Source organism: Megascapheus bottae, chromosome 5 (assembly GCF_031878675.1).
Source record: "Megascapheus bottae isolate mThoBot1 chromosome 5, mThoBot2.hap1, whole genome shotgun sequence".
NCBI classification, from domain to species: domain Eukaryota; kingdom Metazoa; phylum Chordata; class Mammalia; order Rodentia; family Geomyidae; genus Megascapheus; species Megascapheus bottae.
In genome coordinates, this window is record NC_143513.1 from 1,000,499 (window position 1) to 1,015,486 (window position 14,988).

Sequence of the window (14,988 nt, forward strand, 5' to 3'; positions counted from 1 at the left end):
AAACGAGGGTGAGGTCACCTTCCTCAGCATGCCACCCCCTGGGGAGCCCCTAAGGCTTGGCCATCTGCCAAGTGGCCCCACAGGGAGGGAACAAGGTTATGTCCAGCAAAGGGCCCACTAGGAAAGGCTCAGGTCCCAGACCCAACTGCTGCTTGGACTTTGGGCCCTGAACCTACCAGCTGGGCCTTCTTGCCTCAGAGGCCAACAGTTCTAATGAGAGGGGCTGGGCTCCCCACACCTCTGGCTAACCAAGCTCTAGTCTATGTGGTGAATCTAAGGAAGGGACCTAAGGGGCCCCCACTGCTCTGGGTGCCCCCTAGACCAGCCGGCTACAGTTCCGGGCCACTCACCTCACTGCAGGGGGGCTACAGGCGCACCCGAGCAGTGGAAATGCACGTTCTGCCACTTGCCATCCCGGCGGTGCCACACGCGTGTCTCTTCAGACTGGCTGGTCCGGGGCCGGCCCTGCCCGTCGATGTACTGCGTGAGGCGGATGTAGGCGATGCAGGCCGCGTCCTCACCGATGACGTGCACGTGTGGGTTCAGGATGGTCGTGTGGATCGGTTTGCTGTTCTTCGCCAGCACTGCAGATGGTCGGAGCTTGGCACTGGGCACCCCGCCCCCCATTCAGGTGTTCTCCACAACAACTACTGCCGTGCCCCCACCCTCTCCACACCTCGGCCCTCCTTGGGGAGATGCTTGGTGCTATGTTTGGCCCAGCCCCAGCCCCAGCCCTGACTGAGGGGCGAGGGGGCTCTCCCGACCAGGCACCTCCTCAAGTCTACCCCCAGCTTCCTCACTCACGGTTCTCAAAGTAGAATCTGTGGAAGTCCATTCCTTCGACCAGGTTGCCCAGAGCTTCAGGCTCAAATGAAGTCAGGCCTGGGTCACAGATTTTCCTGGGGGGTGGGAACCCAAGTGAGGGGGCATCCTCTGTCCTCCACAGCCCACACACCCACCCGAGCCCTAGGCCCCTGAGACTCACGCGTAGGCCTCGAAGTCCCCGTTGTTGACAGCCTCAATGAGCTGTTCTGTGGTCTTGATGATTTCTTGCTTCCGGGCTGCAAGAAGATAGCCTGGGTGACAAGTGGGCACTGGCTTGTGCCCTCTGGGACGGCCCTCCAGAGAGCCCAGGGGCAAGGTCAGGCCAGATCTGTAGGCATCTCCACACAGCACATCCCACCTGGTCCTGGAACCGGCCCCCCTTCCCAGGCCCCGATACCTGTGCCCAAACTGTCCCCATCACCACCAATGACTTTCCAAGTGCAACAGCATCTGCCTTTGTTCTTAGAGAAAGTGTTTTTTGTTTTGTTTTGTTTTGTTTTTGCCAGTCCTGGGCTTGGGCTCAGGGCCTGAGCATTGTCCTTGGGTTTTCTCAAGGCTAGAGCTCTACCCCTTGAGCCTCAGCACCACTTCCAGCTTTTTTCTATGGATGTGGTACTGAAGAATCGAACCCAAGTCTTCATGCATGCTAGGCAAGCACTCCACCACTAGGCCTAACTCCCAGCCCCAGAGAAAATGTTTTTAAAGGCAGAAATACTCCATACATACTACAAAGTATACAGAAAATGCAGGAAGGGAAAAAATAAAACCTTCCCATAACTCAGCCCATGGTACCCCTCCTGCATCCACGGGGGTCACCAAGGCTGGCAACAGTCATAGAAGAGCAGTCAGCAGGCTCTGGAAAGAGACTGGGCTTTTGAGGAAAGACTCAAGAGCAAGATCGCTTAGGAGGTTCTGCTGTAGGTAAACAATATACAGTCTCTGGCTATCCCATTCCACATCTCTGTACCTGCTTGCAGTCCTGGACCATGTACTATCTCAGCAGATTCTTGCACCCAACTGTCCTGCAAACCCCAGGCCCAAGGCTCTGAGTGCTGGCCTCCCGGGCACTTGCTGGAAGCCCTCTTACTGCTTTGATTACAATATAATTACAAAACAACTTACAGCTTGGAGCAAGGGAAGGGGTGACATTACCCACAAAGAAATGTACTTTTTACCTGGTTTGTGTAACTGTAACCCTTTGTACATCATCTTTATGATACAAAAAATTTTCACGCCCCCAACAAAACTTACAACTGGGCATCACCAGTGGTTCATGCCTATAATCTTAGCTATTCAGAGGCTGAGATCAGAGGATCAAGGTTTGAAGCCAGTCTAGACTCTTATCTCCAGACTCTTATCTCAATTAAGCAGCCAAAAGCTAGAACTGGAAGTGTTGCTCAACTGGGAGGGGGGCAGTTGTGAGTGAAAAAGCTAAGCAAGAGTGTGAAGTCCTGAGCACCTAAATAAATGAACAGAAATTTTAGGGCCAAGCACAGTGCTAAACTCCCTCAATCCCAGCCACTTGATGGCAGACACAGGAGGATACAAAGTTTGAGAGCATCCTAGGCATAGGCAAGACACTGTCTCGAGAACAAAGTGAGAACAAAAGGGATAGGGAATGGCTCAAGTGGTAGAGCTCTTGCTTAGCTTGAGCAAGGTCTTGAGTTCAATCAAGCCCGGGTACTGAAATGTGTGTGTGTGCGCACGCGCGCGCGCACACACGGACACGGACACGGACAAACAAAAACATGGAAGCAGAGTATATGTGGTGGGGCTGCATCTCACATTTCCAGCCCATATGTCCTCTGGGGCTCAGCCTACCACTTCCAGAGGGGTCTGAGGCCACAGCCACTATGTGGTAGTGAGAACTGGCCACATGTGTGCCAAGGCATCTGTGTTGGCCTCACATATGTGAGCTGTACTGGCTCTGGGGTCCTGTGTATCCTAGGCATACATGTGTGCTTGTGCATGCACACACGTGTCCTTATGTGAGAGTGCAAGGTGTTCACACAATTATATAAGCACATATGCATGCATGTGCAAGTACCCACACAACTGAGAACATGAATATGCATATAAGCCTATTTGTGGACACAGTATGTGGATCCCCCTACTGGTGTGTTGTTTGGACACATGCTTGTGTGTGTGTGTGTGTGTGTACACTCGTGTGAACATAAGCTTGCATCTAGATTGTGTGATAGTGTGATCTGCATGGTCAGCTCTAAACAGCTGGTCTCTGTGAGCTTCAAATCCCTAGTATGGGTCCCTGGTCTGTGTGCTTGGTTCTGGAAGAGGAATGGCTACTCCTGTCCTTACTTTCTGGACTCCAAGGCAGCCTCTGACACTGCAACCTACCCTTCCCAGCTGTGAAACGTTAACACCTCACTGCCCCCTTTCTCATTTTTATTTTTTGGCCAGTCCTGGGGCTTGAGCTCAGGGCCTGGTCACTGTCTCTGAGCTTTTGTGCTTAAGGTTAACACTTTACCACTCTAGCCACAGCTCCACTCCTGGCTGTTTTCATGGTTAATTACTTTCCTGCCGTGGACTGGCTTCAGAGATCATCAGATTTCAGACTCCGGAATCGCTAGGATTACAGGTGTGAGCTATCCAGGCCTGACACTTTTATTTCTTTTAACATTAACATACATTCATGATCAAAGAGGGAGTCACATCCCCACACGTGCATACAACATAATCAATCAATCTCACCCCCTCTGATTACTCATCCCCTTTTCTTGTCCTTTCTGGAGGGAGCTCTAAGCTTCAGGTGTGATAGCTCTAAACCTACAGCCAGCTCTTTGCCCAGCCCCACTGGGGTTCCCTTTCATACCCTCCACAGCCCTAGGCACTCCTGATGTTTGCTGCTTCTTCCACTGGAGAACCTCAGCTCCAAGCCTAAGAGGCTGCAACTGAATTCGTTTTGTTGTTGTTGTTTTAATTTCAGCATGCTTTGATTCTACAGCTACCATACATCTGGATACGTGGAACTTTCCCTTTAATGAGATCATTGTTTCCAAATCATTAAAACATTAAAAGTGGGAGTTGATGTGAGGGGTAAAGATTAAGTAAACAGGAAGCCAGAGGTGAAAGACTTCCCCAAGAAAATCAGTAGGACGCTTGGTCACATACAAAGGTAAAGGAGTTTTAATGTCAGTAACCTGACAGGCAACCTCATGGGCAGAGAAGAGGTAGCAGCTGGGTGGAAGGATAAGCGGTTTTATATTTTAGCTGCATAAACAAGGGAGAAGGAAATTGCATTGTGGGGAGGGGCTGCCATTTGAGATGGCAGCTACCTATGTCACCTGTTTTCAGGAAAAAGGCTGTTTTGTTTGGGCTGAGGGTCTGGGTAAGAAGATGGAGGAGGAAATGCTAACGAGTCTGGTGACTACTGGAGTTGGGGAAACCAAGTCCATTGTGGGACCCAATCTCCATTCTATAGAAAGAGTTCATTGTGGGAGCCAACCATTCTATTATAGAAAGGGAAGGGTGCCTGACACCTCCTGACCTGCGGAATGGCTGCTGTCCAGACTCCAGCGGGCATCAAGCCCTGAGGAGGGATCAAGAGCACAAAGTGAAGTGAATGCCCAGGTGGTAAAGCCTGTCGCTGAGGACAAGCTGTCCGCACACTGAAATGGAGGCCAAGGTTTGGTCTGGGAAAGGTTTCTTTTCCCAGGCTCAGGGTAAATAGGGGATCCCCAACTCCCACCTGAGTTCCCTAGGAAGGCCCCAAGCAAGTGAAGTCTTGTCAAGCTCCCCACCCCCCGCCCTGCATCCCCTGCTGTCCTCCAACAAAGCTCCCTCCCCCTACCCTCTCAGCCCTAGGCTGCCAGAGGCAGAGCAGCTGCCCAGGGATCAGCCTGGATCACAGTAATCCCCATTAGGGAAGAGGCCTGGCTATAGGGAGCACTGTGCAGGGAGGGGGAGACAGAGGGGGAGGGACAGAGCCCATTACACAGTGAGACAGCTGAGGGGGTCCCTTCCCACGAAGGAGGACCCACAATCTACCTGTCAGAAGTCTTCCTCTTAAGCCTGCTCAATGTCTCTGCCCTCAGCTCTCAGTTCTGCCCACCTCTCCAAGGTGCCCCTTCACAAACCCATCCTCCCTGCGGTGCCACCTCTTCTAGCCAGGCTCAAGACAGACCCTGCACCGTGGCCCTAGGGTGATGTGGTCGTTCTGTGCACCCCTGGCCCTGCCCTAGAGCATCCACCTACTACAGACCCAGAGGACAGGTGTTGCTCCGGGAATAGGCCTCTGGAATCATGATATGCTACAGAAATGGGGGTTCTGATATTCCCAGAAGCTTCACTTGGTACCTATTAGCTGCATGACCACCTCCCTGAGTCTCCCTCATGAGTTCTGATGTCTGTCCACTTGCCAACTTGCCCCCTATCATCAATTAGAACCTTGTCTTACACTTCAGCACCTCACCTCTGGCCTACTCTGCTTTGGGGTTGGGGGCGGGGGAAGGAGGGCATGTTTCCCAGAATATATACTCCAATACCCCCAGGCCACACAGTAGGGATCAATGACCCTTTGGGCTTTCAGGCTACCGAATCCTACTCTAGGACCACTACTGCCTGTGGGTCACTCAGTCCCCTCCCCTCTGCATTCAGGCCCCTCCCACTTGCAATAGCCACTTGCAATATCCCCCAGGCCTAGCTTCCAGTCAAGATAGGGTGAGCCACCCTAGACACCCCCCCACACACACACCAGTACTCACCCAGCCACTGCCCCGCCATGCCAGGCCCCTGGCCCGGCAACCTGTTCTCTGAGAGCATGCGGACACCACCCCCAGGCCTGTGCTTCCCTGCAGGCGGAGGTGGCGGTGGCTGCAACCCTGGGATGTCATCCATCCCTGTAAGTGATACTGGCGGGCAGGCGCATGGGCTGGCTGCCTGCGCCTGCTGCTCCCGCCCGCCCCTGGCTGCCCCTCAAGTCTGATCCCTGATACCTAACAGGTCAGACAGAATGCCCAGAACTTCACAGGACCCAGGACTGAGCGTCTTTTCCTGACATACTATCCAGAAGTTGTACCCTTCACCAGGTGGCCTTGTCCTGGGGGGAGGGGACAGTTGCAGGGGTGATTACTCACGCCACTTTCATCAGAATAAAGTTGCAGCCACAGGGCAGCAAGTGCTCCAGGTGGCTAAATGCTGCTTTAGATACATTTCTACACAGATATGTGCATGAACATGTGCGAGTGTGCATGTGCCACACACGTACATTCATGACCAAGAGCTGCATTTTTCTGTGACCTGTAGCTGCTTCATCTGGTTTAACACAAGTCTCCATGATCCAACAGAAAGGCCCTTGCCCTCACAACCCCATGAGCTGACCATTCCCAGAGCCAGGCTGGCTGCATACCACACTGGGGGCTCACCTCTGTGAACCCATCCCAGGAGATGCCGGGGTCACTTAAAGTACTACTTACACGGGGTGGGCAGGGGGCCAGGGAGAGTCGGAGATGGGCAAGGTGGGGGTCCCACTGGCAAAGGGCCCTCGGCTTCTGGGGTCCCTGAGCCTCTCCTCACTGAGTTGAGAATGTCAGAGATCCTGGGGGCTGGGGTGGAACAGACAGACATGAACAGAGGTGGGGCAGGGTGGGGACATGCAGAAGAGAAACCTCCAGGTTGAGAGCCAAGCCAGAAAGTAGGGGTATTGCAGGAAGGGATGGGAGGAATTAAGGCCTCAGGAAGGGGGATGGAAGGAAGACATGGAGGTGTGGGGATGCAGGACAAAAGGAACATGGAGGAACATGGGACATGGGAAGAGGCACCAGGATGAACGCAGATGCCTTTATCTGTCTAGGTAGGCGCTGGAAGCTGACATGGGCAGAGGATGACCTCCAAAGAGAGGCAACCTGGCCCGCAAGAAGCCTGAGGGCACTGCTGCATGTATGGAGGACTGGAAAGGCTTGACATGTAGGCAAAGGAATGGCTGTGTGAGAGAAGGGATGCCCCAAGAGAAGCATGGGCCTGGCCTGTGCGCACAGAGCTGGTGAGTGGAAGGCCAAGTCTCTGTTCAGTAATGTCTCCTTGTCTGTCGCTCCCCTAAAAAGCACCTTCCTCAGTCTCCCATTCCCTGACCAAGGAGAGATGTTGAGGGATAGGGGTACACCAGAGACCCAAGGGGCAACCCCAGAAGCAGGCTCCTGGGCACTGTGGGCTAGGCATGGTCAACGTGGCTAGATAATTCTCTACAGATGGCCAGAGGGGCCAACCAATTACCCAGGAACAGGACAGACCCTTTGAGGAAAAGGCCTGGGACTGACAGCAAGGTGGGCAGCGTGCAGGAATGCAGTAAGGGTGGGGAGATGAGCCAAAATGGAAGGAGCTGGGCCCCTGGGAGAAGCCAGGGAGCTGCCTGCTGAGGTAGCACATGTCCCCAGGAAGTTCGGCTAGGCCAGGTGCCAACCAGCACACTGACCAGGGATTGGGCCTGGGCCATGCAGGCAGGTGCAGGAAGCTGAGCGCTGGCCATTCACAGTGAGCCCTGAGCAACAGAGGCAGTAAGTCTGGAGGCCACTACTTACACTGGGTGGACAGGGGGCCTAGGAGACCCGAAGACAGGCAGGGTGGGGGCCCCACTGAGAGGGGGCCCTCGACTTCTGGGGTTCCTGACCCCCTTCTCACCGAGTTCAGGATGTCAGATATCCTGGGTGCTGGGGCGGAACAGATAAGACATGAACACGAGGCAGACAGACATATGAGGAGATGGCAGAGCCAAAAGGAAGGAGGGAAGAAGTGAGGCCCCTGTTCTCATGTGAGGGGAGCTAGTCCCCATTTGGGACATGTCTCAGAAGCAACAAATCCTCTAGAGTTTGGCCAGAGAGAAGCGTAGGTGAGACCTGGAGGCTGTGAAGTCAAGACCTGATCCTTCAGGTCTCCTAGGCTGTCTAGAGGCCTTGAGCAGGGAGGTGGCTTAAGGCAGTGTCCCAATAGGCCAGCAGAGGGCGCTGCCCAGACTCACATAGAGGTGAGCCATGTGTAATCCCAGTGGAGGAGCTTAGGGGGCTGGGTGAGAGCCACCAACCCGTTTGCCCCTCCATTGGTATGAGTGTCCCATTAGTCACTAGTTGTGGCCTAGCTGGGAGATGGGGTGGGGGGTAGGGGGTGGGGAGGTCCTCAACAGCAGGGCCCAGACTACTTACATGGGGCTGGCAGGGGGCTAATGGGACCTGGAGATGGGCAGGGCAAAGGCCCCTCAGCTTCTGGGGCTCCGGAGCCCCTCCTCACCAAGCTCAGGACATCAGGGACCCTGGGGGCTGGGGTGGAACAGAGGCAGGCAGATGGGTGGCAGCAGGTACTCAGGAGAGAAAGTGGCAAGGCCCACAAGAATAAGGAGAGAAATTATAGGTGGAGAACCCCAGAACACTGCCAGGGACAGAAGTGGGGAAGCTGCTGGGCTCCGCCACACCTCAGGTCAAGAAGGCTGCATCCGTGGTCCCAGACAGCGGCTGCAGAGCCAGGCCAGCAGGTGGGAGTGACAGTCACCCCAAGGGATGATGATCACGGAGGCTGTTCTGGCTCTGTACCAATGGTGGCCTGGCTACAGGATGGATGGAGGCCCTCTCTAGTGTGACAAAGCTGAGATGCACCAGCTTGGTGCCTCGATCTGGCTCCAAATCTTATCTGCTACTCTGGCCTGTCCTCCCCTGTCCTCTTATAGGCCTGAGGTCCAGCCACCTCCTTCAATGCCGAGTGTCCCTCTGGCCAGGTTGAGGGGGCAGGACCTGGGAGAGGGCAGTACGGGTGGCACCCATACCCTGTTACTCTACAGGCTATTTCAGTCTGTAGGGTAAGTACGCAGCTCTCCCCATGTTCATCTCTCCTTTCGAGTGTGGGGGACACTCAGGGACAGCAATGAAGCTGGGTAGGGTGGGCAGAACCAGGGCCCCTGCGTGACTTTTAGCACCATCCTGATGACAACTAAGAGCCCATTATGTATGTGAAGGGGCCTAAGAGTTGAGTGTGGGCCTTCATCCTGAGGAGGCAGAAGAGGTGAGGGAGATGCCGGGAGCCCACTCACTGGTGCTGGGTGCTCTGGGGTCTCTGGGCAGAACATGCAAGACCGCTGGCCAGGCTCAGTGTGGGAAGGACCCATGCTGGGTTGAGGCACAGAGTCCCACCACAGGAGGGGCCCCCAGTCAGCCAAGAACAAGAAATGTCCAGCTGCCCATCCACTGCAGTGAGCTGGATGGAAGCACAAGCTTGCAATTTAAATGAAGAAGAATATCTTGAGCAAATTCTACCCACACGCTTGTCCCCACAGAGATGGGTCTCCTGACCCCAGTGCTGGTCTGTGTGTGGCCTTCCACCCTTGGCAGCGCTGCTGGAGATGTCCCAGCCACCCCTGTGCATTTCAGAAACACCATGGCCTGCCCAGGACAGAGCCTCCAAACTGCTGCACACACAGCCTGGGTAACACGACACGGGCCCACCCAGCCCAGACAGCAGCCCCACAGGCCAGGCAGGGCCTCCATTCAGGTACCTTTGGCATCTTCGTCCTCTATGGTTGTGTTGGTACTATCAGAAGACTCCTAAGGAAACAGGGGAAGTGTAGTTCAGGACTCGGTCAGAGAAAGGCAGGATGCAGCCAGTGGGACCAGCCAGGATCCAGGTCAGACCTCAGCCTGAGTGTGTCACAGGGGTCATGGATAAGCCCTCCTAGGGCCCCCAAATTCCCAGGAAGCATTGGGCACTCAGGAGCTCATTCTGCTCCCCATGGGCTGCATCCTTCCACATACCCCACAGTTAAGGGCCTCAACTTCACCCTTCTCAAGGGGATCCTGGGTTGTTTAGCTCATTGACAAAAAAGGAAAGGACCTTTTGAAATCCCAAGACTTAAAACATGGATTTTGGCTACCACTGGAGGCCCTGGAAGCTGTGTAATCAGCAGGTAAGGTGAGCAGATTTGGGGGAATCCTTCCCCCCAAGAAAAGGTAAGACTTCTTAGGGCCACCTATCCCTCTCAGGCCTGGACAAGCAGCCAAGCTCAGCCCCTGCACACTCAAATGGCTGCTGTATTTCAGAGGCAAGGAGCGTCTGTGAGCCATCCAGTCCCCAGAAGACTGCTGTGTCTCTCTGGAAGAGCACCTCTCGGGCCCCTGCAGGACCATGCTCCAGTGTGAACACTGACTAGACGGGGTGCTGGGCCAGAACTGGGGATCTTCAGATCTAGGGTTATGGCTTATCTCAGCCCAGGCCCCAACAGGGGCCTCTCAGAGGGAACCAGAACCCAGTCTCAGATGCAGAGGGCCCCAGGCATTCCTGCCACTCAGGAGGGAGAAAGTCAGGCCTCTGCTGCCAAGCATTGTGGGGGCCGTAGCTCTTTGGCCCCATTATAGAGAAAAGGAGGAACAGGGGTCTCACTGAGGTCCTCTGGGGACTTATTAGCCCAGATGTAAGCCTGAGTCTGACCTGCCTACCCAGCACAGATGATGTACTAGAAATGCTTTGTGCCTCCTGCCACATGGAAAGCCAGCCTCTCCCAGGCCCCAGGTGATGATGCCAATGGGATGGGAGCAGATGGCGGAGCAGAGAGGAGCAGAAGGGATCCACTCAGCAGAAGCGCTGGGGCCACTCCAGGGTGTGGGGACGGAGGGCAGCTGGAAGGGCCAGGACCAGGTTTCTGAGAAGTAGCTTGCCCTACATATCTGAGCCCAGACCCAGAGCTTGAGTGTGTGTGAGGGGGGGCAGGCCGGCGCCGTGGTGGCGTGTGTGGCAGTGTGAGTTTTCTCTCGAGTCAGTGTGTCCAGCTGTGGTCCCCTCAGACTGGCTGATGTGTGAGCTCTGCTCTGCCGGGGCAGGGGGCAGGGGAGGGGGCTGGCGGTTGCACACCTGCCTTCCATGTGGGGCAGAGGTGCTTCCCCAGATCACCGTCCACACCCTCCTCCTGGGCCCACGCCTCCTGCCTGAGGAAAGGGTGAGGAGTGAGGCGGTGGCAGTACCTTAATCCCGTCCACTGGGTTATGGATAACGGTGGTTTGAGGCTCCTACAGAAGGCGGCAGACAGAGGAAGGAAAGAGAGGGAGAGTAAGAAGGAAGCAGAGGACAGTGTGAGCCAGGGAGACAGAGGAGTGGACGGTGGCCAGAGTCCACCCAGAGAGAGTGCAGAGCAGAGGGACAGGGATGGAGGAGCAGGCGGTCAGCAAGATGGCCTGATAGGGATGGAGGCAGCAGGTGGTCAGCAATGGCCCTGAGTGGTGGCGCAGGCTGGGGCTGGACCGACATGGTAGAACCGATAGATCTTCCCAGGCTGCAGATGGTGCTTCCTGTCCCCTGGTGGAGCTCATGGGGGCCAAGAGCCGCTGCAGGTGTGTGGGCTCTGCCTTGGGACTTCTCCTTGCCCTCTGCCCAACACGGAAGTGTTGGCATGGGGTGGGGGTAGCATGTGGGATGGATGGGGCCCAAGGGTGGACTGGCTGTGAGGCGTGTGTGTGGGCTTCCCAAGCTGCTGAGAGGGGCTGGGTGGACTGGCACCTGGTACCTTCCTGCCACCGCCTGGCTGCCCTGAGTGGCTTCCCTTCTCCTAATGTGGAGCCGCTGCCCCTTCCTGGGAAACTTCCTATGAGTTAAAGGGAGGCCATTTAGCAAGTCAGCCTTCCAACGGACAGTCTTGGGCTGTCTCCCTAACGCCAGACGTGGGGTCCATGGAGATCACCAAATGATTTCCAGCAATCTCAGGAGCCTGTGACCCGGCCACTGCTCCCCATCTCTGGACATTCATTGTGAGGTTCACCTGGAGGCGCCCCAACGGCCCTCTTGGGGGCAAGAGGACCAAGGCAAGGATATCACAGGCAGCCTCACCACTCCTCAGCACGGAGCTCCTGTGCCTCCCTCCTGGGCAGCCAGGGACCAGAAGAGGGTGCTGGCCGGAATAAGCACTTACAAATGACCCAGCCTGGCCTGACTGCTGCTAGACACCTCCCCCACAGCATCAAGACACACCCCTGCAGACACACCCCAACCTCACCTTCTATCTGGGTCATCTGCAGAATGGGAGGGGGGAGGGACGGGACTCAAGGCACCCCCCCCCCTTTGCTTTCAACCTCAGATCCTCCTGACCATCCCTCGTGGCTGCTTTTTGGGGAGATGATCCAAGTTAGTACAGGTGGGACACCAGACTTCTCCCCAAAGAGGGGCTCTCTGAGCAGCTCTGAGTTTGCCTGAACTGAGGCCCTCAGGGGCCTCTCCTCTGGGAAGACAAATCCCCCGCCCCAAGCTGCTCCACTCCTTCCTGTGGGACTGGAGGGACAACAAGTGTGTGGGCCTTTGGGGACAGGTAGGGCCATGGCGACCCCATCTGGAGGGCCCTCTCTGACACTGGGGCATGGGAGGAGCAGGGGCCAGGAGCTCAGTACCAGGGCAGCTGGAGGGAGTGATCCTTTGGGGCTGGTGATAGCCGAACTGTTTTTGGTGCTGTTTGTCTGGGGCTGTGGAGAGAGAAAAGAGAGCTGTTAGGGGCGCAGAGACACCCAATCCATTGCCTCTCCCATGTCCACTGGACCCAAGAGCTGCAGCCTCTGGTAAGGGGCAGAGCAGCAGGCTGTGGACCCCTGAGCTGAGCAGGCACCTCACCTTGACTCCATCTGCCTTCTTGTTGAGTAAACTCTTGGCTGCTGCATGGGGAGGAAAGGAGACGCAGTCAGGGCTATGGACGGCGCAGCCTTGCAGTCCCTGCCTCTACCTACCTCTACCGTTTCCCAGGAGGGAGGCCCAGGACACAGGCGGGGAGGGCCTTGGCACCCAGGCCAGCCCTGAGCAGCACCAGAACCCCCAAAGGAGGCGGGGCCAGGCTGCCCAGAGCCCCTCCCCCAGGAATGGCCCCACCCCCAGTACTTCCTGGACCCTCCCTCTCTCCCTCCCCTCACACACATACACACACAGGGCATGGAGGAGCTTCCCAGCCCTGTGCCCCTTGAATCCCCAAAGGAGGACCATCTGTGGGGATGGCACAAAGTCAAGGGCGGTGGGTAGCTGGGAAAGGAGGGAAGATCATGCCCATCATGCCCTCCACAGTTCTTGCTGTCCCAGAACAGGGTGGTGGGCTGCATCTATTTGTGCCCAGCTCTCAGCCCTCAAACCCTACTTTATTTACCAGGGCCAAATGGCTCCAGACTTGATGTCTTCCGCCTGAGCTGCCCATGTAGCCCTGGCTTTGGGCTACTTCTTGATGGCTCTGACAGGGACCAACATTGGTCTCTTTGCCCATAGCACTGCCAAGTACTGGAGCCCAGCAGAAGGCCCCCTTGGTTCCAGCACCCTGTCACAGGCCAGGTTTGACCCGACTCTACCCCTTCCTCTGCTCCTAGCACCTACACCCTCTGGAGCAGACGTCAGAACTGCAGTTACAGAACTAAACACAAGAAAAAAGGAAAAGAAAACAAAAGAGGAAGTCAGCTTACCTTACAGAAAAGGAAAGGTGAAGAGGGGAAGGAGTGAGGAAGGAAGAGAGAAGAAGAGAGAAAACAGGATTTGTGTTGGTTCAGTCATGCCCGCACACCGGGCAGCAAAGCCAGACCATCCTGGCCCCAGCGCTCCCCAAGAAGAGCCACGTGGCTTTGTGGCTGGAACAGGAGGGTTAGAGAAGCAGCCAGCGCTGGCACAGCATGAGTGAGGTATATGACCAGAGATCCCTGTCCCCAGGCCCAGAAGGAAGGAGGTGGTTCAACCCCCTGGCTAGCCATACCTGACATCAGGCTCTCCCTGCTGGAGATGGCCCATGTGGCCCGTGCCAGTTCTGGCTAGAGACATGAGGACAGGAACTCAAAGCCAGCGCTGTGGTGTTCTCAGAGCCCACACCCCACCCTGCAGTAGCAACAACCACCCCAAGTAGTCAGAAATGCAAATTCCCGGCTTCCCTCCCCCATTTCTATCCCCCACAAGAGGGGAGGGTGTGAGCCCAGTGCAGTTTTGACACCTGCAGCTTCACTGCAGATACCAGGCCTGGGTCCCACGACTGCCTGCTGACCATTCCCTCCCAAGCCACCGTGACGAAGGCTTGGTCCCTCCCAGAGCCTGTATGGAGGGAGGGGCACAGATATCTTGCAGCTGCCCACTGCTCTATGGGGTATTTGGAGCTGGTAGGGTGGGCACACAGTTAATGTGAGAATTCACAGATCTAAACTCAGGTCCATTCAGGATCCAGGGAGCAAGCACGTCTCCCTGGAGTTAACCAAAAACCCAACTCCTGGAGCCATGTTCCATTCTCCCAAGGACTCAGGCTGCCTGGTGAAGCTGGACCACTTCTGTCACGCCAAAAATGTCACTTCCCACCTCGCCATAGCTCAGGCTATGGAAGCCCTATGGCTGGGCTTTGCTTCCCTGTAATACTCCACAGGGACAAGCCAGTCCTATCCCTCTTTTCGTGGGCCCAGCCCTCTCTCTCCTCCCCAGTGATCTTGCCAGTTCCACTGCCTGAACTGCATGGGAACCAGGTCCTCTACTACTGTGGCTGCACCTTGGAATTTCTAGAGAGGGGTTGGGTATTTTTTTTTTAAAGGCCAGCCTGAAATTAATAATGAAGCTACAAATAGTGACTCCAGCAGCAGACTCCTGTCCCTGGACAAGGCAGTGCATTTCCAGCAGTGTTCTGTGATGAAAGCAGCACAGGCCAGGATGTGGTAGAGACTGCTGAACCAGCACTTCTCAAAGGACTCTCTCAGGAAGGGAAGCACTGGGTCCAGCCTGCACAGACCCTTGTATGGTTTCTGGTCTTAAAAATGTGTGCCCAGTATTTAAAACTTAGATTCTATTTTTATCCCTGGGTCTCTCAAAAGCCACATTTCCAAGCTGAGCTAGAAAAGATATGAACAGTTATCTATGGGGAGTCAGAGGTCAGAGTTTACAGAGAAGACAGGAGCCCGTGGTCCAGGCCTGAAAACCTTGTGCAGACACCTGTGTAGCTTCCACATCCTTGTGAGGCCCGGGGTTTACAGTCCCTGTACATGTGCGAGGCCCTCGGCTCGGCCCACTTCTTTCGCCAACATCCATGTCCGTCTGGAGATGTACTGTGGCCGGGAGCCTGTCTATATCACCCACCCACGGAGCAAAGGCGGAAGACCCCTTTCCAGTTAAATGCATTTGTAAGGCATAGCCGGAGCCAAGGGTGGACGCAGTGAATATGGGATCGCAGACACCTGGGAGAAGGGGACCGACTCC

General features: G+C 55.6%; 1 protein-coding gene across 11 annotated transcripts in view; it reads right to left on the reverse strand.

Annotated features, from left to right (window-relative positions):
- Positions 1-14,988, reverse strand: part of Camk2b (calcium/calmodulin dependent protein kinase II beta) — an 87,250-nt gene that overhangs the window by 2,201 nt on the left and 70,061 nt on the right. For 2 of the 11 annotated variants that reach the window (XM_090332490.1, XM_090332487.1), the window contains 10 exons: positions 12,406-12,446; positions 12,189-12,260; positions 10,776-10,820; positions 9,317-9,365; positions 7,977-8,090; positions 7,359-7,487; positions 6,258-6,386; positions 986-1,061; positions 805-899; positions 351-584 (listed from right to left, as the gene is read on the reverse strand). In XM_090332490.1, coding sequence (XP_090188616.1) covers positions 352-584; positions 805-899; positions 986-1,061; positions 6,258-6,386; positions 7,359-7,487; positions 7,977-8,090; positions 9,317-9,365; positions 10,776-10,820; positions 12,189-12,260; positions 12,406-12,446 — 983 coding nt within the window. In that variant the 3' untranslated portion in view covers position 351. The remainder of the gene's footprint in view (positions 1-350; positions 585-804; positions 900-985; positions 1,062-6,257; positions 6,387-7,358; positions 7,488-7,976; positions 8,091-9,316; positions 9,366-10,775; positions 10,821-12,188; positions 12,261-12,405; positions 12,447-14,988) is intronic. The other 9 variants (XM_090332491.1, XM_090332489.1, XM_090332496.1 and 6 more) reach the window with 6 other exon arrangements.